Source organism: Patagioenas fasciata, chromosome 15, assembly GCF_037038585.1.
Source record: "Patagioenas fasciata isolate bPatFas1 chromosome 15, bPatFas1.hap1, whole genome shotgun sequence".
In the NCBI taxonomy this organism is placed as follows: Eukaryota; Metazoa; Chordata; class Aves; order Columbiformes; family Columbidae; genus Patagioenas; species Patagioenas fasciata.
In genome coordinates, this window is record NC_092534.1 from 7,514,427 (window position 1) to 7,538,191 (window position 23,765).

The following is a 23,765-nucleotide window of genomic DNA, read 5'->3' on the forward strand; positions in this document are numbered from 1 at the left end:
GCAATTCCACAGGGCATCATTAATATGTTCAAAACTATTCTGTTCTTTCAAGTTTGCTGCTTGGAGCCAAATACATAAGATAAATTCCAGTAAGAGACTTCTGACAATGAGGCTCTGACAGTTGCTTTAAGGGGTGAAGATACTTCAGGGTATTTGTCCAGCATAACAGTCAGAAAGCATTTAATTTTATAACCAGAAGTCTACTATGCTCATCCTTACTGAGAAGGTATTTAGATGCCCAGGAATGTCTGTGAAATCCTCATTCTTGCTAAATGTATTCTCTACAGGTGCCAGGGTGATCACATGCTAATCTTCTTTGCTAAACAATCTCTTGGTAGACACAAGGAAAACATGATATTGTCACTGACTATGCTGACAAAGCAGCACTACTGCAAATATGGTCACTGCCCATCATTCCATCTTTAGCTCTTCTGGGAGATGGTCTGAGAGGGGCAGACTATGTGTTGCTCTTACTGGGTGATTATCACCTGAAATGCCATTAACTACTCTCTTTAGATGCTTTTTACCTTATTCAGGAAAGGACCTCAACATTCTGATCAGGTAAGATCTCACTAGCTATTATTACTGGTGCTACTAACATTGTCTTTACCTCATGAGACCTCTCGGGGAGTGGTTCCTTTAGGGTGAAGTTACCACAGTGTCATAATGAAATAGTATCCTCAGTATGTCAATCAACAGGGGTTTGCTTTCTCTGAGAAACAGAGATTTGAACTGACCCTACTTTGCAGAGAGAGCAAAAGCCACAGACAAGAACAGGAATTCTGTCCTGTTTCCCACGCACAAGGACAAACGGACTACTTCTTATGTTGAGAGGTGAAACAGCTGTTTCTTAGCCAAATCACTCTTGGTGCTGCTGAGTAGAGGATAAATAATTTCAACAGTGTGGGTAAAAGGTAACCAGTATAAACAGAACCAAGTTCTAGAGAAAACCTCCAATGGTAAAGAGGTATTAAGAAAGTTTTAAAACTATTATTTACACAGACTTCCAGAAATGAGAAAGTCAGTAACGCAAACATCGAGAACTGCAAGCTGTTCTCCAGTCTTCATGCATGCCAATCGCACTTTCAGGAAGAATGCAAATAAGGCTGGGAAGATGTTGTCTAGTTTTCACATTGCTGACAGAAGTGAATTAGCTTGGCGTGACATTAATCAGATGTCTTGGGACTATACAAACACTGTCATAAACAAAAAGCAAAGGTTTCCTCACCAAGGACAATGAAACGATTCTCTGTGGTTTTCATCATGCTTATAAGATTTGTGATACTACTGTTCTTGAACATATACTGAATACCTAGACCGAAGCAACGTACCCTACTGTTAGCAGATTCATACATATCTCCTTCCACTTTCCTGGCATAAGCCACCAAGTTCTCCATGCGGCGATCCTTCAGTGCTGCTGGATCAGGAGTGGGAAAGATGGCTTGGACACTACAAGAAAGGAGAAAGAATAAAAGAAACATTATTCAGGGAAAAAAGTATACTTCAATACAGCTTTATAACATTCACCCTGCACACACCTTCATACATCAGAGATGTAAAAGCACATCAAAATTGTTTGGAAAAAAAAAAAAATCTGTATTGCACTACTCCCCACAAGATTAAAGCAAATTATATGATGAAAAAATGGGAGGTTTGACAGTCTATAGTCTAAATACTTGTTTACTACAGCAGGACAAATTTACTAGCAATATAAACTAATTTCATGCCAATTCCTTAATGAGCATGAAGGATGAACTGTAGGGTGTCAAAGGTGACAGTTCATCCTCAGTGACCCAGTGTCAGAACCACTACTGGTAACTTTCTAATCAACAACTTTTCAGGTTAATAATAGAACTATGGTATTAAAATTTTTTAAAAACATTCAGGAAAAATACATGGTCTGGGTGAGTACTTACAGTTTATGCACTAAATGATTGCGCAGGTCCTGAGTGACATGTTCATGCCATGCTTTCCTTACCCCGGTACTAGAAGGAGGTGCAGCCGTTGGCATTGAACTGAGGTTTCCAACATTGCCAGAATTTGTGCCATCGTTCATTAGTGGGCTAAAATAAAAAAGGACTGCTACAGTACAGAATGCAAAGTTCTGTTGTATGTTTGATGTCTGAAGCAATTTTTAAGTAATTCCATCACTTTTAGCTACTGCATCAAGTGTTATCTAAGTGAAATTTTTATATTGGCAAACTGCAACACCTACAGCAAAGCATCTCAGGAGTTTGCAAGACACAGTGTGAACAATAAAGAATGACAACTTAAAAATACATTATATTCTTCCTTTGGGAATTCATTTAAAACTACTAAATATTCTGAGCCTCTCTGGGGGGACAAAGTGGTAGATATAAAACTGAAATAGGAAAGAGGAGTGTAGCTATAGATGTGCTTGATCATTTGCATGCCAATACAATTAGTTTTTAAAGCATGCTCTTTATTTACATTCATAAGCATGTAAATAAATGTTTTATGGAGCAAGAATGAAAACGCATGCATTACTTATTTGTCCCAAGGGATGTTGGAAGAGCAGTGTCAGAAATTAGACTAGCTTGCTGGTCTGTTGTTATTCCTCCTGCGGGAAGGTTCATCTGGTTGGCTCCTTTGGGACAAAATTAAATCACATTAGTACCCAGTTCACAGTTTTGACACTAACATGGCAAAACTGCACTTTACTGACCCAGCTAGTTAACAGAAGAAAACAGTGTATCACATAAGTACTTTTATGAAAATATGTGCTGTGGTGCATATATGTAGCTACTTAAGCAATCAAAAGTTACCTTCATTCTGAACATTTTTTTTTCCCATAAAAACCCTGGTCTATTAAAATTTAAGATTCATGAACCCTCAAGCCCAGTTCAATAAGCTAAAAAAAGAAGGTAATACCACAATTAAGTTCCAGAAACAAATCAGGATTTGAGACAGAACTGCTTGCTAGAAGAGGATAAATACTTGTTAAACAAACCAAAATCCTTTGCAATTCAGTCTAATCACCTTAGACAACAGTAAGCTATGGAGTATACGTTACAAGAAACGAAAACTACTGCTCTTTGGCAGAAGCAATATATTCAAAATTTTGTAATATTAAATCGTAAATGAAAGGTAGTGTTTATAATCAGTGTAATTTTATGTTATTAATCAACATAAATAGAAAGTCGCTACTCCAATCAAGTGGAATCCTGGACTATCCTAAAAATTTAACACCTTAGTTTCTTGGTATTTTTTCCACCTACCCAGTGCATTAATGGTCCTCATTTGCTGGTGAGCCTGCGGCTGTGCCGGCTGTTGCCCTTGTACCTGGGACTGCAGCTGCGTCTGGGGCTGGTTGCCGTAGGGCAGCCCGAGCGCAGCGTAGGCTCGCTGCATGGAGCTGGGGTCGATGGGGTTGGGATTGCTCAGCGATGGAGTATTCTGCTGGCCCGTGCCAACCGAACCGATGGAATTCTGGATTCCACCAGCTGGAGACCCTAAAAGGGCTATAAAACAAAAATGGATGAGAGAAAATTGAAAAATCAATGAGGACAAACAATAAAATAAATCATGCCAAGAATCAACAGAACGTGTGTATAGTTATATGGTATGTATTGTTCCGCCAAAGGACAGAACGACACCCAAGATGCCAAGTGGTGAAACTCAGCCTTTGATTCTACAGGGCAGAAACCACCTTAGCAATTAATACCTGCAGTCTAAAGAGAAATGCTGTAAATTTCAGGTAGATAAGTCCATAATTACTGTAATATACATGAAGTACAGGCTCCAATATAAGGCTAAATAGGATTTTCATGCTTGGGACAGTGGACTAAGGCAGGGGGGAAATTCCTCTACTTCCCTCTTTCCCAGTCCCATTTTAGGTAAAAATATTTGGCTCCAGAACAGAGATCCCGAGTCCAGCAGAAATATTGTGTCCCTGGACACAAAGTTAATACTGAAGATGCTGGTAGAAATGTTCATTCTGAGCAGTCACTAGATGAATCCCCTGAAGGCCAAATTACTCTAAACCCCAAGTTATTCAGAGACATGAAAAGCCCCGATGGGTTTCAGATTGTACTGACAAAATCTAAAATCATTTGAAGAGTCAGAAAGGGGATGAGCCTGTCACAAGTTTTGGTAAACAATTTAGATAATAATATTTAGATATTCATTAACCACCACAACCAAGGGACTACTCCCACCAAACAGATGTATGGAAGAGTCATTTGCACTGTAGACGGGAAATGGGAACAACAGAGAAAAGTGGTTTTTATTAAACACAGAGGCGAATAAAAATCTGCTTTCCAGTCCTCATTTTAGCTGCCATTTTAAGTAATAAAATGTTCCATTGTGAATGACACATGGAGTATATCCCTCACTACAGAGACACTGCATTTTGATAACTGAGACTCTAGTAGAAGTAATACATACTTCACATTTTCCCCCTCACGTAATTAAATATGTAATGTGCATTACAAATTTGTGAGCTAAACATAGCAACAATAATAGCTTTTAATATAGGCCACAATAGCCATTTTATTGAAACATTAGGAGAGGCACATGGTTGGAAACTGAATCACTGAAAAAGATATACACACTTTCAGCTTCCAGCCAAGAGCAAACACACAGAGAGTCCAGATTTTCCTTCTCCAGATGAGAATTCAATTTGATCTCATTTGCCAAAGAACTACAAATTGATATAGTCAGAGACCCCCTCTCCAGAACAAGCAGTCCCACAGAAAACATCCTTTTTTTCCACAAGGACAATCCACAGTATTTTCAACACCGGGTTTACTATGGCAATCAGGATTACATATGTTTACACTCTGCTTTTGAACTCTCTGATCATTTCCAAACAAGTTTAAGAACAAACAGAAGTGGACTAAGATCCTATCAGTTTAATTAAAAAAGATATATTAAAATTTCTTGTTGGCCTTGCACATAGCACTCTGGAATCACACAATGAAAGAGCAGGATGCCTTCACACAAGCCAAGAAACAGGAAGCCTCCAGAAAGGTTCAGTAGCATAAAACTTGTGGCCCCCTGGAATTCAAAAGGCTTCAGAGGCTGTTGTGACAGCAAAGGATCAATCTTGGAACTAATAAAAATTCCAGCTTGTTAGAGAAGAAGGATGATATTTCTCCAGAAAAGTTACCAAAAAAAAAAAAACAAACCCAGAAGCTTTCAGTGCTGGCTGTAAATCAGAGGCACATCTCTGGAGATGGCAGAATGACCACAGGTGATATGAAAGGCTGGGAAGAGGAAAAAGGCTTCTGGCCATCACACTGATGATCACCACCAGTTCCATCACTCCTCATGTCCTTCTGTGGGAAAATGCTGAGGAATGCAAGCTTGGCTTGAAGCTCACACTGAAGATATGGCAGAGCTTGGAGAAGTCAACCACCTTTTGCCCACAGTTCTGGGCTGAGCTTTGGCAGTGGTATCAGTCAACATGAAGCACCAGTTCAGCCCCTGTGATACAGCAGCTTTAGGAACCACAATCCAGCCAACTCTAGAGAAGCCTGCTTCACCAAGATCAGGTTTCCAGATCTCTATTCCTGCCCCACACCGAAGACTACTTACAAAAAAATCTCCATCTGGTTATTTGTCAGAGTTGACAGTCTGAATGTCACTTTAAAAGTGACAACATGGATAGTGAGTCTATTATCAACAGACAAAAAACACCACTGCTTCTTCATAAAACTACTAACTTTATAAAAAGAGGACAATGTCTGAAGACCACTATTTTGACTTGCATTTTGAAAAGACTAATGATCTCCAAGAAGTTCCACATGTGTGCACATACCTATTCAAGCAGGCAAAACTCACTAATCCTGGTAAACACCCAAAAGTTGCTTCAACATTTCAAACTGAAGTATTATTATGAGACAGACTATGCTCTTGCAGCCAGTGGTGCACTTACAACATGGAAATTAGTGGTTCTGTTTAGTCTCAGCTTTTCTGTACTTTATAACTCAATAGTATACTGCATTAAGTATTTTCACAACATCAGGAATCTGCTTGTTCATTGGCTTTATTTGAATGCATGACGTTATCTCAATCTGTCAAACAAGATGGAGGAATAGAGTATTGAATTTCCATCCTGGACAGATCAAGTGCAAATGCAGACCTTTCTGTGGCAGATACCACAGGACACCAAGTCAATTAAAATAAATGCAGCACTGAAACAAACGGGAGTTATCACATTAGGCTACTGCTACGTGAAGCAATGGCTACTATGATTTTTTTGTATTAACTAATGCTTTAGACACTGATGAGTTCACAACAGAACCTACAAGTGTGAAGACAACTCTGTACAGGACTGTTCACATTCTAAAGGCTTTGAAAACAACTAAGCTCCATATGTCCCACTATTACAAAGTCCCAGTGTTTATATATCTTAAGAGTGAAAGTTCAAAGAAGCAGAAGTTAAGAAGCCCCCTCAACACTCATCTACAGGATTCCTGTTTCCATATGCAAAGCAGGTAATGCTGCCTTAGTGAAACTGCATCCATGTCTCCTAGAGGAGAAACCCTCCAGTCAGAATTTACTTTAAACTGAGTCCTGATGCTATTGGAAGTGTGAACGTCCACCACTTCTCTAACCTGACCAGCCCAGTGAACATGTTAATAAATTTTTGAGTCTGATTTGAATTTTCCATTTTGCTTCCAGATTGTTTTTGAAGGCCAAAAAAGGGGATTATCCTTTATAATATATCTAAACAAGTGTTTTTAGTGTTCACATTTTAGCTTTAAGCAAACCATCAGGTGTTACATGTATGACTCAGAGACATAATTCAGAACAAAGAACCTTGCACCTCACTGTACTAAACTGCAAATTTTCATGGTTACTACCACTGGATTATTGATTAATTGGAGATTTCATATTTGTCTCCCCCGCATGCAACAAGAGAGCCAAACTCCACACTTATCCATTTTAATTTTGTTGCATTCAAACAACATCCTATTTGATCCCATAACAAAATTACTTTTAAGGACTGTTTTTGTCCAAGTGCCTTCTCTTTTGATAAGCTGTATGAATGGCATAAAACCAAACACTGCACGAAGTACTTTCTACAGCAGCTTGTATTGAAAAAAACAGTTCTGTTATGCTAGATGTTGTTAGCACTTTGGTAACAACTGTGTAATAAGGATGTGATGCACAAATGGACCATGTCATATTAAAAAGCAAAGCTTTCAACACATTTTTCAAAGGCCAAACATAACTAATCACTTGCAACATATTACTACTTCCAAAACAAAAGACGCATCTTATTTACCAAGGAGAGGTTTGGTGAAATGAAAACAAAACCCTTACCTCCAAATAGCTCTATATTTACATATTTTTTCAGTTTTGGAGGGAAAACAACCCTCCTGAAGCCATAATAAGAGCATGTTTAATGGATAATTTGGACAGTCTTATCAGCCACTCTCTCCTCTACCTTAATGTCACCTAACCTAGGAGCTCTTCTCTATCCTCCAAGGCTTGTTAGTGCTCCTCACTGCAGTCTCAGCCTAAATGGAAATTAGCAGAATGTTTCCAACACAATTCAAATGTACAAACTTAGCAAGCTCTCCATCTATTTTTCACTTCTCACCCCTTATTTAAGTAATACTTGGGTATAGCTGCATCTATGCTGTAAAATATTCTACTGTGGCATCTCTTCAAAGGATTTGGTAAGAAGCAAATCTACCAAAGTAAGTTCAGTGTTTTCTGTTTCAGAGCAAGAGGGAAGAAATGCACTAGAAACTGGCTGCCCCCAAGCATCTGTAGCAGCTAAGTGATTATAAAAAACAGGTATGGGCAAAGCCACTACAATCTGCAGAACTTCAGCTAGTCTATACCAGCATTAAACAGACCTGAAGACACCCAGAGCAGATCTTTTTTGGGCACAAGAATTGTTTCATTTTTTATTATTCTTAATCACTAGCATGATGATTAAGGTGTTTCTGTCAGCAAGAAAAATAACGAAGTAGCTTGTATCTTCCTCAAAACCCTACCTACAGCCAAAACTGCCTTGTAACTGGAATCTATGGACCTGCCTCACAATAAACACCAGCTAGAAGCTGTCACAGCCTTTAAAAACAGATGTGCACTTCATCTGAGACTTTCTCTTTTCAATTATTGTGTTTGTAAGTAATAAATTGCATTCAGCGATCAGAAAGGAGAACAACAAGATTATTAAACGGCTATTAAGTTTGTTGGGACATTGTCAAAGTTCACTCCTCCACTGCACATCTGATCAACTTTATTTTAACAGTATCATTCCTCTGTGACTGCAGTAAAACAAATACTTACGTTGCTGATTTCGTTTGTCACTGGCATTTTTCAAAGGAAGGCAAACAGGACAGTCGTGCCGAGTACAATTCTTCCAGTGAGAGATGATTTGTCTTGAAGATGCACAATGAGCAACTGTAATAAGGAAAAGCAATAGAATTAAGGTCACTCCTCTGATAACAGGTTTTGAATAATCTAATTTTTTAGAGCAACTTCATTCTTTCTCCTTTACAAAGAATACTGTATATATAGCTAAACGCAACTGAATTTTTTTGGGACCCAACAATAATATCATAACAAATGAAGGAAACTAGTACTAAAATCTAAGAAACTCTACATGGCTGAGTTGCAGGCAAACACACCATGGACATCACACCCTCTTTATAGAATGGAGGGATGAAAAAGAAGCTTTCGAGGCTACAGTTGGTACTATCCTATTTCTAAAAGGCAAATATTACATTCTGTTTTCTCAGCTGACAACTGTGAAGACATCAGAAATAGAAACTGAGCAAAGGTAATGAAAAAGGGAGCAGCTGTTTAATTAAAGAACCAGTTTTGGCACTAATTTGTGCCAGGTACACGGACCTTCTTGACAAGAAACGCGGCTGACAAACACGCAAGAAACCTTACACAGCTCATTTGCAAGAGCAGCTTCAGCAACATGCGCTCACCTTGACAGGCCTTCCCAGCTTGACAGTGCGTCATGTGGTTGAGGACGTTTTTCATGGTTCGGCAGTGCGGGAGGGCGCAGGCCCGCACCTCTCCGTTCGCCTGCTCGCGCCGCTGACATTTGTGAGCATGAAGCAGCAGAACCAACTGCTGCTGGATCAGTTTGCGCTTCTCGGGATCTGCTGTTGGTCCAGTTGCCATAGCCTGTGTCGGTACGATCCCCACTTGCTGTACTTGGGTTTGCATCTGGGACTGAGAAAACAGAGAGTTTAGCATTGCGTTTGCAAGTCTCACTTCTGATCTTTATCTTGTGTAATAATTCGAGTACCGTAAGATTATTCGCCACGCACTCTGCTACAACTGGCTACAAGGATTATTAGGCCAGTCTCTGTAGTATTCTCAAACATTTCTATACCCTTGGAACAGCAAAAATGTATTGAGGGGTTTCCTCTGTTAAGAATTTTACAAACAACAGGTTAAGTAACAAGCCATCCAAAACCTTCTCTCCATTAGAGAGATCATTATTCCAACAGAAACCAGCCATTACCACACTTGGAGGTAGAATTCAAGTCTGTTTAGTATTATATTTTCATATTACAGGTTTTAATACACCTCAATTCTAGTTTCTTGCACCCAAAAGAAAGAGGAGTCCAATGGGAGAAGACAGTCAAAAGTATACGACTGTTTCTACTTATTACAATAAAAGGCAGAACTGATTTTCCAAGCCTAAATCAGCCTTTATTTTCACAAATGAGCACTGATATTTCCTTCATTGAGAAAATTTCCAAAGTAATAGGTACACAGTTTTATTCCAGAAAGGGTCACCTAAACCTGGATTGCATTTGTATGCCAAAGTGAACTAGAAATAACTACAAGGTGATGTTAGGTTCTATCAGTTTGTAAAAATCTGACATTTTATCTCCAGCATCTATTCTTTATGGACACACTTCTGTACCAAAGCCCGAGCCATGCCTGACTGAGCCCACACATCCACAGGCATCGTCAGTCTAAGACATGGCTCACACCAGCGTGGAAGAGGTAAATAGCTTCCGTAACACGTCAGTTCTTCAGCACACATTTAGAAACTGTTCAACTACCTTCTTGGACCTTTGAAGGACAATAAAGAAAGAAACCTGATTTTCAAAATTAAATACATCCCCAGCCTACAACAGCTCCACTAGCAGAAGACATGGAGTTGCAAAAGTGCTTAAATCCCTGTAATTCACAGCCTGAATTAATCTCATGGACAAATATGAAACTGCCCCAAGATTCACTTTGATTATGCACTGTAAATATAGGTTACCACAGAAAAGCTCACCAACTGCCAAGCTACCTAAGGAAAACCAGGCATTAAAAATACTTTTAAATAGAATATATAGCAAGAACAGGGTTATATTGGGGAGGTAACAGAGGAAATAGTTCAGTGCTGTCTATAGAACTACCAACCAAAGCCTGCTTACCGCATTTAAGGAAAATCGCCCTTAAGTGACAGAATATACCACTTGTAGCCCACTCTACTTTTGACCTTTGAGAGGAGGACTCCCCAGAAAAATTGCAGCCTACAAAGCAGAGCATGTAACAGCACCAAAACCCATTTTCTTAGGTTAACAAAAAATTTCCTGGTGCACACGTTATCACTTCAGCAGCAGCAAGCTGGGTCCTCAGCTTTGCCACCTGCACATCAGGTTTTTGAAGAGCTTTTCTTCTGGAGAACGAAGCGCACAAGACCAAGTAGAAAACACAATGGCTGCTATTTGATGGAGGAGGTGGGGACTCTGCTGCTGCTGATTACATAGTAAGTCTTAAACAAAGAGGAATTGCTGTATTTGTCTTGAACTTGCAAGAAAAAGTGCAATAAAAGGAAAGAGGGTGAGGGAAACCCATCCAACTTAGGCTCCCAGCTCATGCAGCTCAAATTAAGTCTTCCATTTCTTCTGTGAACAAATCCACAAGAGCAGGCAGGTTTTGCTGAAGCAATTCTTGTGTCACAAATAGGAAACAATTAGTTCAGCCAATCTGCAAAATAATACAGAGACTATGCCAAAGAAAATCTTGTTGGAAGTGATGTTTTCATCCCAGTCAAATAATTGTTTCCCAAGCCAAAGTTCTCCCTACTACCCTACCAGTTAACAGACGTGACTACAGCTGTATCAGCACAGATGCCCTGACCCAAAAGCATTTCCTGAAGACTGAGTAACAAGAAAGCAGAATCATGGAGTATCAGTAGTTAGAAGAACAAGTAGTCTCGGTCCAGATGAGCGTATCTGCAGGTAGATAAAAAATATAACTCAGAATATTGCCTAAGCTCCATAGAGTTATATCGGTCACTATTTCAACGTCGTAAAGACCTAAATCTGCAAATATAATGAATGCTCTTCCCACCCTCTATCTCACTTTCAAGACTGTTGGCTCTTTGAGGAAGATGATCTCTTCACTGTTAGCTTGTCTTTTAAGAACAGTGGTCTGCAGGACCAGTTCAAAACCAGAGACACGTTGCTGCACAGCAGTCACACCAAAGGTGCGTAAATCCTCCATCAACCACAGAAATCATTCCACTCCAGAATGAGCAGAAGGCTTCATGTTGCTTCACCTGAATGACTAACAATTTTCTTGATGAAGCAGGAAATTCAGACACTTCTGCTCCCCCAATTAAAATAAATGTTTCAATGGTCATATACAAGAGATTAAAAAAAAAAAAAAATATAGAAGTTTTGCTTCTCTTGCTCCCTTGGTGAGCTTCATCATAAAGAGAACAAACAGATCAGGGGTTGAAAGCCTGTTAAACCTCCAATGGAGATGGCAGCTTCATTAACCAGTTTTCTACAAACAGAGTAATGCAACACTTCCATAGTGTAAAGCAGCTATTAATGCCATTTAAAACTATGGAAACTATATATTCACACAGGAAGATGGTTCTGTCCTGTCCCCATTTTGAAGGTCAAAAACTTCCCAAGCTTCTGGTCAGCACAGATGCACAAGTATCTCATCTTCATGGACTTGGATGGACACAGAGCTCCCTGGTGCTTTTACAGTACCGAGACGACCAGTAATTCTCTGTGTTTTGATGTGTTTATACTCAAAAGAGCTCAACACTATGTACCTTCGCTTGTACAAGTTGGCACCAATTCAGCAGCACTGGTAATCTTTCAACAGGCAAACAACCTGACACAGAACTTAGTATCAGTCTGGCTTCCATACAACATTGAGTTTTAAAAATACATTTCCTCTTCTACAATTTATTTTTATTTCCATGTTCTTTCCTTCTCGCTGATAACAGAATACCACCTTCTGGAATCACTGTACTAGGACAAATTCTGTGTTTTAAAAATGCCTTTTAGCTCTTGAAGACATGTTTGTAATGAACAGTGGACCTTAGCGAGATAATTAATAATCCACTGCCACAAAGGATTACTATTTTGATACAGTTGTTTGTTTTATATACCTCCCCTCACCTTGAGCAGAAGGCAGGTAGCACTTTATACGTGGGGCTTCTCAGACCATTGACATCTTGAACTAGAAAAGGGATGTTATTTACTAGTGACAAGAGGTCTTTAGGATGTCATCCACTTGTGGATTTACATTATGAGCACATACAGTCTATCAATTAAGACTTTAAAAACACCCAACCCTTGCAGTATCCGCAGAGAACAAGGTTGCATCCCACCTTCACTCATAGAGGAGTACATGAGGTGAAACACAGACAAACCTCTTCAGTTCCCCTTCAGCCACAGGCTAAAGGGTGATGTAGCAGGCATGAAGTGGATACACACATGAGCCATAAATCTCAACACTTCTATCTGAATTGCGTATTTACGATGTGATCAATTCCAATCACGTGCCCGCACATTTACAGTAAGACTGAAAGAAATTCTTCCTGCAAACAGGAATTGCAGGAACGCTGTAAGCAGCGTTGAACCAGCTCTGAACAACCCAGCAGGCCCTGGTCTGTCACAAAACTGCAACGAGAGGGCAAGCAGCAGCCACCTAATGGCAACATGGAAGGAGGTGTTTTCTCTGTGCTCAGGCTTCCTCCAGTGACTACCAGAGCTTCAGTGTGAAAGTAACACAGAACCAGTGTACACTTCTTGCAATTCACTCTGATACTCTCTATGTAGATGGTGGTTTCTCTGGTTCCACCGGTTACTGTGAACAGTCATGTTCTGAGCAGCTGGGTCCTGTCCATATGGGAAGAATCCTTCTGCCACCAGGAATATGAAGGTCTGCTTTGGCTGGAGAGGTCTATGTCACACTGAACAGGCTGACCCAAGTGGATGTCACACAGCACAAGCACCTGCATATGTTCCAAATAACCCTACAGTGCTGCATTTTCTCATCCAAGTAGCAGAAAGAATCAAAATATGAGTCTGTATGGTGGGCAGAAGACTTGAGAGGGCAAAAAAGGCTTCCTGAACTGGACACACCCTCAGAAGGTGGTTGTGTTCTCTGGAAGGAGATGTACTCAAGTGGCAAAACATTACGATAGCCTGTTAGCAGCACCAATCTGAGAGCTTGCAATGCAGCTACAAATGAGAAGAAAGAGGTGGTGATACACTCAGCTCCTCCATCCAAAGCTGACATGATGCATGGTCATAACATGAAGAATATATCCAGAGCCCAAGATTTATGTCAAAGCTTTGGCATTGACATGGCTACAGGAAGAATCTTCACATCAAGAGAGAAGAGGAACATTTTTATCTTCCACTTACCACTATGGAGTATGACTTCCACCTCTGAGTGTGGTACTGGGCAGTGAGCCTCACAAGCCCACAGAGGGTTGGAAGGCTCCTATGGTCATTCCATGGAAGAACTCAAATAGCTGGTCCTAGAAAGTGCTCTCAATGCACTTGGCTTTTAATTGCCAAAGGAGTTTTCTTCTAAAACCAGCAAATGCCTCAATATTATGCAGTTGACTCTGCTGGGAATGAGAGCTGGATCAGCATCGTTCTTAAGGACACACTTTGGAGTTTTATCTCCCTGTCTTTGTAAGTTTTCTGATCTGAAAGACCAGCAAATGACAAGAAACACAGAATGGAGAAATGTTTCAAAGCAACAAAAGGAACAAAGCTTGATATAGGAATCTGCAGATAGAGTCCAGCTCTCACATACAGGAAATTAAGTGAACAAAATTTTAAGAGAGCTTTATATACTGGGTGATAAAGCAGACTGAGAAATGACCAACATTAAAAATCCCAATCTGTGGCTAAGAGACAAATGAGAAGTTTTAAGTGAAGGAAAACCATACTGTCAAGAGTGCTGGCCACGACGTGCTTCACCTCAGCTGCTGGTAGAGAGTAAGAAGTGGCAGTGGATATTCTCCTCCATGTATAATATATTCATATATGGAGGATGGGAAAGTGGAACAGGAGCCAGAGTGCTGGGAAAAGAGCAGATCCTCTTTTTCAGCTTGCTTTTGCCATCCTGGCACCATTATTTACAGAAGGTGCAAAAATTATAATGTTCCACCATTCAAAGCAAAACACATTCCCAGGGTGAACTCCTGCACCAGGACAGAATGGGGATGTCTACTTTGCACCCAACATAATAATATAGTTTCTCCAGCCCTGGACATGATTTGTTAGATTTATTTGCAGATTAAGATCATTTCCTTTAGAAGACCATTGCTAAACAACATGGACAAGAGCTCTTCCCAGCTGTCTGTGGGGCTGCTGCTCTACTTCAGATCAGGTGGGATTTTCTTGAGGAGAAGGAGTAAGCACGCCTGGGAAAGAGAACCTTCCAGGGCAGGCCCAGGGAAGGTGAGCAAGCGGACCCAGCGTGCCTCTGGCGTGACTGTCACAGACCTCCCGCGCAGCGAAAGACAAGACTGACTTTGCTGCGAGAGAGGAAAAATCACTGAAAGGTTAAGAAAAGCAAACCTTCTTCAGTGCAAGGACACAATAGGTAGAGATTTTTTCATAATGCCTTTTATTTCTAGTCTCTAGAATAAAATGAGTTGTCTATTTTAAGTAGCTACAGTTTTACTTGTTCTAATTAAACCTGGCCTTGCAGCTTTAAAGCTTTCTTCCTCTCTCTAGGAGAGGCAGCAAGGCCCACCTAGGACATCCTCATCCCCCAGCCATTGCTTCTTGCTTCTCTCTCTTTTGACCAAAATCTGTTAATAGGGAAATCCAAAGGACATAAAAAGAAACAGAGAAACAAGGAAGAATGCAAGAGAAAACTCAAGATGTAATTTAATAAGAGAGAGGGGAAAATAAAATGGGGAAGATGTGCCACTCCAATTATAAGTCAAGAACAGAGGTAAAATTATTTCCTTCGCTTCTAAAAAGTAATATTCAACTCCATCTGCTGGCCATGGGGATAACTGTGAAACCAAGCTGGTGTCTGGAAGCCAAACTTCACACATTGTACTCCTAACCCATGTAGAAATACTAGATTTACTGGTACGACCATGAAGAAACCACACGCCACCACCCTTGGAATTTGCAGCACTGCAGACACCGCAAAGCTTCAGCAGGTTTGATGGAAAAATCTGACAGGGGCCCCCTCACTGACAGCACATCCCAGAGTCCGGTGCTCCAAAACCAAGATGCTCTCTGCACACTGCACCGAGTGCTCAAGTGCAGAGCTCGGCTCAGCGCCACAGCCCAGAGATCCTGCACGACCTCACCGCAGCAGAGCAGCGCCAGTCCCGCAGCCAACAGTCACACTGAATTCAGGAGCATCTCAACAAAACTTCCAACAACGTCAGAAGCAACATCTTTCTTTTGGAAACAAGTCGTTCACTCAAGATTTCAAGCTGCCCATTCCGTAAGGAAAACTGTATTCTGTAACAGTGACACAAAGCAATAGCTAATACACCATTCAGATCCACAGTTAAGAAAACAAACCAAATCCATCCATCTGACTGGCACTGAAAATTAATACCTTAATGCTGACTTTTTAATCATTTTAATACCATAAAGTTTGTTACCTCCTCCTTAATGAAGAGATTAAGACAAATGTGCTTCTCAGTCTTGTGTAAGGTCATGCTTGGAACAAGGAGTGGAAGATGCAATGAACTAACACTTCTGAGAGCCACTGTCACTTGGGAGGCAAGCTGGGGGAGTGTGTGGTTCTCAAGAGAGTAGTAGCTTGAATTTGGATTAAAAAAAACCCCACAAATCCACTGCTGCAACAGAGGTTTATCCTGGCTGCCAGTGTGAGGGTTATGCCTGGCAGTGGGAAAACTCCTGGTTATGTCCGGCACAGGGTACCACACATAAGGATGCTCAGAATAACGTGAGTTGAGAAACATATTCATCTTCTGTTTTACTTTTGCAGCGAACACCCTAAGATTACAGAGGAAGACAGAAGACTGAAAGGAGTATTTAAAAAATGCCTTGCTTTTCAAGACCAAGGGGTCCTAAGGCAATGGCTGCACCTTTCTATTTCCTCTTATTTAGATACTCTTAGTGGTAACCAAGGTGTTTAATACCATGCTGGAATTCAGTTTCTTGCTTCAGACATGCCACATATAAACCCATGTGAAGGAAAACATTGGTTGTCTCTCACATGGAACAGTACTTTCTGGGCCCTTTAAGATTAGGATAGTTTAGAGGGCTGTCTGAGCAAGATGTGTGGTTCCAATCATCTCACAAAAAACCCTGGAGGTCCTTTGAAAAAGATGTAGTTGGTCTTTTGCTTGCTGTAGTAGTAGATGGAGTCATTTTTGATAGACAACACAGCACTATACCCTTTTCCACTTCAATCCTGTCTCCAGTAGGCCACCCACAACACCAAATACATTAAATTAAACTACCATCTCGAGGGTGCTAAAGCACCACAGGACACAGCAAATGGCAACGGGATTGCAGCAAGAAAGCGTGGCGTAAGAGTTCAAACACTGCAGCTCTGCTCCAGGGAGCTGCTTCTGTCACAAGCAACTTCTCACAAGTGGGTCGTATTTTAGTTGTCCAATGTGAGACAGAGACATCACCTCTATGAGTTATGGAAGCACACATCTAAACCATGTGAATTCTATTTTACCCCTAGATAATGTCTTAAGATATGAAATGAGGAAAGCTTTAGCAAGCCAGAGTCTACAAACCTCCAGTTCAGAGTCAGCAGATCCTTCCAGTTTTACTCTCTTCATACCTCTCAGCCCCATGTTTAAAACAGGGTGAACACATCTTTATCTCAGAGAGGTACTGTGAAAATTAATGAATTCAAAGAATATGCCTGCTCCAGTGATGACTGCTACAGAAAAGACTGTTTATAAAAGACTGGATGAGTAAAATATATTACTACATACAGTCAACAAGGCCCACAGCTACACACTGAGCAGGAAAAACATAACAAAATGTTGATTATGTGCTCTTTCAGAGGGCACCGTTCATATGGTACACAGAATAAAGCAAAGTCCCTGTGGAAGGAAGAGCATATGGCCATGTATGTACTATTACAAAATTACACTGCTTTACCCACTGCTGCCAAGTAAAGGTTAAATTTTAACAAGTCTGACATTTCCTATTAAATTCTTAGCTTTGCAATAAAAATGTTTAGATGGAAATTTTAGTTTTTAAAGATGAAAGTTCCACCACCATCAGGACTGCAACCAGACTGTAAGCACCACATGATCCATAAGCAGGGCTGGAATCACCTGGCTCGACAGTACAGATGTCTATTGGCCGAAATGGCCATTACTCTCCATGTTGGCTTGAGGGAGAAAAAAAGATATATTGGACATACAAAGTTTTTGACATCTGAGAAACAAAGAAAGATGGTTTTGATTGTCCTCTCAGAGGACAACTCATTTTTGACATTTTAAAGAAACTGGAATTGATAGCACTGGGAAAGCCAGTTTCTCTTACTTTCCTTTGTCTCTTGGACAAGACACAAAAAAGGGAACTGAAGTTTTCTCTTTTGCTTGCCACCCCAGCACTAGACAAGCCTTCATGGTAAATGCCTTTTTCATTCCACCTGAATATCTGCCATTACATCCTATACTAGTAAGCGAGTACATTAAAGGCTTCCCAAAACCTGACAATTAAATGAGCACAAAATCAGGCTTCAGAATCATCCAGTCCCTGGGATGAATACAAAACTCTGGGCAGATTTGCAGGTTCTCTGCAGAATCAGGGCAAGAATTCATTTGATTTACACCTGATCCAAACTTGAAGTATTTTAAAAACAAAATTAGAATAGCCATAAAGCAAACTGTCTTTTGCAAATATTCCACAAGTGCAAGCGGCATTATGAATGTGGTCTTAACCCTGATCACCAGCTCCTTTCTATAATCATAAGCAATAAATGACAGACGATATTAAAACAAAGATTGCACTGTGTAACTTAAAGAAAATTAGGAAGTGGTCCTCTAAAATCAGGAGAAAAGAAAGTCTATTACATTCTGTTCCCTCTCATATGCAGTCTTACTAGCGATAGGCAAATAGTAAACTCTCTGATGGAAGGACAAGCATTGCTTGTGCCAAAAAATAGCTGTTTTTCTAGTTAAATTAAAAAAATAAGTAATTTGCATCTTACGGAAGGTTTTACAAGTTTCTATAGTAACTGCTATCATGTATAAGAATATAAAATGCAACAAGCTCAAGTTTCCATAGAAACAACACAGACAGTTTGATTAATACGCAGACATACTGAGACAAATGGGAATATTTAATTTCAGTTTATAAAGAAAACTCTAGTAAACAGGATACTACAAATTTGGGCAAGGTATCCTAGTAAGAACCATTCTCAGAAGCTCACGAGCTGCAAGTCATGCACAATATAAACAGAGAAGCATGTGGTGTGTTCACCATATTAGATTCAAAGCATATGAACAGTACTATTAGTTTCAGGGAACCTGATGATGTATCCAACACATTCTAATCGATTTAGGAATTTAGACCTACAAAACAGCACTTACAGAGAAGACATTTTCAATGGTCTGGTACATTTGGAACTAAATGTACCAGACAAAATGAAAGTATGTAATGCAATTCTTACCACAAAATACTATGATTGCTTAGGAAATCACTGCACAGAAATGTACACGAACTTTCCACACACACTGCAGAGGGGCAGTGAGGAACATGGGGCAACTCTGATATTTAAGCAAACATGGAGAAGTTGTCCAGTAACTCTGCAGAAGCCGTATCACCCAAGAAATCTGAATGCACTATCAAGACGTAACGAGTAAGGGAAACAGGTAGGTATAACTCACCATGTTTGGCACACTGGTGACGGGAGTACTCTTGATGTCGGCAGGAAAGGGAGACAAGCTATTTGCCATGCCTGGCTTGTTCGGTAACTGAGGATTCACTCCCGTAGCTCCCATCTGCTGCCCTCCGGTTTGACTGAAAGGCTGCCCGAAGGGACTAGTGTTACCTGTCATTCCCATCTGGAAAAGAATGAATGAAATTATTATAATTCCCCCGATTCCAAAGGGATAGGAAAAAAAAAGGAGGAAACATATGTAAAATTCCATCTTTGCATTCACAGATACCAAATTCTGATTTAAGTTACTCAATATTAAATTCTCAATGTCACAACTTTAATCAAATTAAAATTAAATTTTAAAAATATTTTACAAATTTACAGAGCTGCGTGTGTCTCAAGTCTTGCAATTCAATTTACAAAATCGTTGTGCAAATGCAAAGGAGAAAACGAGATTGACAGAAATTACTTTCTCGAACACTGCAAAAACTTTTGGAAATCAAGCAAAGCTCAAATCCTGTAATACTTTGAGCATTCTGTGCAGAAAGCATGACTTTGTACATAGGCTAGATAGGAAAGCAGGGGAATGCATGGAGGCACTTAGCAAATGCTTATCTAGTTGTGTTTTGGTACTTGAGGAAAAATGTCTGAACAAAACAACATCCATCTACGGCTGACATCCTTGACAAATTACACCCCAAAACTCCTTAAGAATAGCAAGCAGAAACAGGACTCCCCCGAATGAGTAAGGAGAACACTGTCCATCCAAAGAGCCATTTTGCCTGACATCTCCCAAGAGAAGCGGTTACATCTCTATTACTTGAGCCAGTTAATACTACACTGGAGAAAAGGTCCTGAAAAGACAATTTAGCAGGAATTTACTTCTTTCAAAGCATATGACCCTCCTTTCTCTCACCAAATAAAGAAGAGATAAAAGTTGACAGATGACATTTGTGCTCCCCCCTGCCCCATACTGGGAAGACTTTTAGATGACTTTATCACCTGTCAGAATGTCTTAAATATAAATCCAAACACTGAGTGAGTCTTTATTTGAAATATTAAATCCCGTTTTCCCCTTCCTTTGACACCTCTGGCCCTTCCTTACACAACACACTGGTATTCCATGACCCTGGTCTTTTCACTTCCCTTACCAGCAGGAATTCAGGACATTATTCCTGCAGCTGGAAGAGGGACTGTGCATGTCAGTTTACCAGTGTAACACCCTTATATTAAGGAGCTGCTCAATGGTTGCTTTTTCATGCTTACAGAGACTGGACTGAATGACCAGCAGACGAAGCACTGGTTACTAGCAGCACATTATGTCAGGGCAGAGTCCAATAAACCCAATTTGACTATGCCTTGTCCTCTTTGCCAGCGCACTTTGCACACCTGGCTTCTGGAGAGCTGGCCCAGCCACACTCAGAGCAGCCTGACCTTAGGAAACGCTCCCTGCACCTGCATGGTGACCACTGCCAGATTCAGGCCTTTTTCCCCTGTAGAAAATGTTATATTTTTACAGAAGAATCTACCCCACTATATACCGTTACTTGGCAATGTAAGAGGTTAACATGTATGTGCTGTGTTCTGGAGTAAAGTTGAATAATTCAAATAGCATATAGGCCAAACCCCCCCAAGTTGCTTAACGGCATCAAAAGCGTAGCAATAAAAGACTGCTTTTCAAGAAAAGCAGCACTGCCTACTATCCAATTGCACAAATATAAATAGTTTTATTTTCTGTATTTCTGTGTTTGTTTTGTAGGATTGTATGTTCAAATAAGTTAATTTTTAAATTACTATTTATTACAACATGGATTTCGGCAGCTTGTCTCTGAAGTATTAATACATTGCTATTAATTAATTGACTCACTCATCTTAACCCACTATTTCAGACAAGGTATGAGAAAGGATCATCTGATACCTACAACTAATCATCAATAATACAATGGTCTACCATATTAATCATGAAGAAAATTTCTGAAACTGAAAGTGAGGGTCTGAGGAAGCAGCTTATGACCAACTATTTAAACCTTTCAGAGGCCAGAAATAGGAACATTCACTGTCAGGCTATTATTCAGTTTCCCCTTGTGTCTAAATCCCCAACTACAAACTTCATTTGCCTGCAGGAAGATTCAGTTCTTCCAGTCTTCTCTGAACTTGCTTGCAGGTTTGGTGGAGATTTTTTAAATTGAATAATATATTGACTTATTCTGGCAACCTCTGCTATGCTACAACTTCCTAGGAGCCCTACAGCCACCAGCACCACTGTGAAAGCTCAGTGGGAAGCCTCAATTGGGAGAAACGCTGCAGAGACATGAATATTCCCACTATTCCCATAGGGTTACACAGGCACACCAGCCGGCAGGAGACAGCGCAACATCTTTCTCCAGCTCGTGGCTGGAGCCTGTTCAGCCACCACAGAGGAGATGGAAAAGATGGAAGAGACCCAGTGCACGCAACGAAGCCGCCTAACCCGGCTGTGCTGAGTTTGTGCAGTGTCATGTTATACAGCTCCGGTAGAATCTTAAACACAGCTGAATTTCCAAAAAGCAGAATAGGGGTTTTCTTTAGGCGGTCAGAATGCCATGCAAATTTTACACCAATTTAAGTTCTTGCTCCAAAAGAAACAGGTGTTCTTCATCTTATATCATTATCAGGAAATATTATCTGGTTTTTACTAAAGGAAAAAGGTCTAAAAATAGATTTTTGGAAAAATATTACAAAATATTTGGGTCTCAGAAGACAGAGAACAGAAAATTTCATTTTAAGTTTGTTAAAACTCTGTATCACTAGAACATTGCCAAAGCATCCAGGAGCTGCGATCCTTAACAGGTGCCACATGGTTCTTTTTCTGTATTTTAATACTTCCTTTTCAATACATCATCTTATTAAACATATCACAACACAGTACAACAACAAGGCAACCTTTCAAGTCATCATATTAAGCATGCAGTTCGGAAAGATAATTTTTTCCTTTTCTAGGTGGTCATTAAGTAATAGATACTTAATTGAACATTCAAGAAATGCCTTGCTGTTCCTTGAAATCAAGCTGGAAGCAGAGTAGCTTCCATTTGAAACATATTTTTTTTAAACTTGTTCTCTGCCACAAGGTATTTCAATGTCTGAAGCCGTGCTTCAATAAGTGAAAGGAATCCCAGCCTACAGAGTTACACCAGCCTAGAATGTAAAAGAAAAATGGCAGTTTGATAACATTCATTGTAAAACATTAGACATGCCCTTCAACCTACACTTCTGTTTTGTAAATTACGGCCACTGAAACAAAGTGCCCAATACTTTTTTTTGTCTGAAGTCAATCTTTAAAACAAACAAGCAAACAAAAGAAGACCTGAAATGTGAAAAGATGGAAAGACCTATCTTTCTTATGTCACAATCCCTGAGGTAAATATGGAGACAAAGATCAGTAGGGACCATACACAAGACAAGTTTAATAAAGCTCATAGCTGTTTGCAGTTTCAGGGTTTTTTTTAAACTCAGCTTTGTCTCAGAAGAGCTACGCTTATCAACAGGAGTGTGATTTCCAGAGCTTACAAGTGTACACAACAATGCAAGAACTGCTCTAATGAACACTTATCTATTTATAACAGTTTTCAACCAAGACTGGGATTGACAAGGAGTTTTAGCGGCAGAACAACCTGCTGCTAAACAGCATTAAGATCAACAGCATTTCAGAGCTGTTACTGGAGGCTCGCAGAGAAGCTCAGTTCTTATTCCAGCAGGAACCACCTCCAGCACGCACAGTCAGACAGGGACTCCAGCAAAGCCAAACCACTGTCAGCTCCTCACCGGCAGGAAAGCAATGAACAGGAGGTGGAATGGAGAACCAGGCAGATCCCTGCACATCAAACACTGAAAAGAAGTCCAAGTGCATAAGGCATTAACTGGTATTGCCTGGTTAATTATCTGAGCACTGAGAGGAGGTGACCTTCCCTCAAAAAATAACTGGCAGATACAATCAGATGATAGCGCATATACAGAATAAAGATTTTACACTGCTTATTCATTCTGCAAACTAAAGCCAGCGGCTCTGAAGCGAACAAGTCAGAAGGCCTGAACACTGTGGCTCCTGCCCCCACCCCCAAGTTTTTCCCTATGTGAAATGAGGGGGCAGGTGGGAGAAGCCACATAATCAATAGACCTTTGGTTTTGTATTTCTGACACAGAATCCTGATGCCAAATTAGGTGGTTCAGGGGAAGATTACTAGGTAAATACAAGTCATCGGAGAAGATAAACCAGCAAGAACATGGAAGAGGGCAACCTGGTAAGAACTGTCCCTTTCATACAGGATTGAGCCATCACAAAGACTTGTATTTTGCTTAAAGTTTGCTTTTGTCCCTTTCAGGAAAGTAAATTAAACAAAAAATAATCCAGTGAAAGTTGCTTTTTCCACCTGCAATAAATGAGCACAGGTGTGTATCACAGGGCTACTCAGGCTTCAACACATCACGTGGTAGGTGGTGCATTTCCACTACAACAAAAGCAGAATGCTTCTCTCTGAAAACCTGGGCTCTGTTGCATTTCACTCCCATTTTGTTCTAAGTGTAAGGATGTTCCCTCCCCAGTTGCTTTCTCTTCCTCTCTATCAGTTCATTCCACTGTCAGTTCATCTCCTTTCTCTACCTGATGCAACCCCCGTTTTCCGCAGACCGTGTTCTCTCCACTCCATTCTGGGGTG

General features: G+C 40.3%; 1 protein-coding gene across 7 annotated transcripts in view; it reads right to left on the reverse strand.

The window, feature by feature from the left end:
* The window catches only part of CREBBP (CREB binding protein), a 93,156-nt gene that overhangs the window by 38,530 nt on the left and 30,861 nt on the right, over nt 1-23,765 (reverse strand). For all 7 annotated transcript variants that reach the window (XM_071815002.1, XM_071815001.1, XM_065850276.2 and 4 more), the window contains 7 exons: nt 19,082-19,258; nt 8,925-9,174; nt 8,275-8,388; nt 3,240-3,482; nt 2,509-2,608; nt 1,917-2,063; nt 1,332-1,449 (listed from right to left, as the gene is read on the reverse strand). In XM_071815002.1, coding sequence (XP_071671103.1) covers nt 1,332-1,449; nt 1,917-2,063; nt 2,509-2,608; nt 3,240-3,482; nt 8,275-8,388; nt 8,925-9,174; nt 19,082-19,258 — 1,149 coding nt within the window. The remainder of the gene's footprint in view (nt 1-1,331; nt 1,450-1,916; nt 2,064-2,508; nt 2,609-3,239; nt 3,483-8,274; nt 8,389-8,924; nt 9,175-19,081; nt 19,259-23,765) is intronic.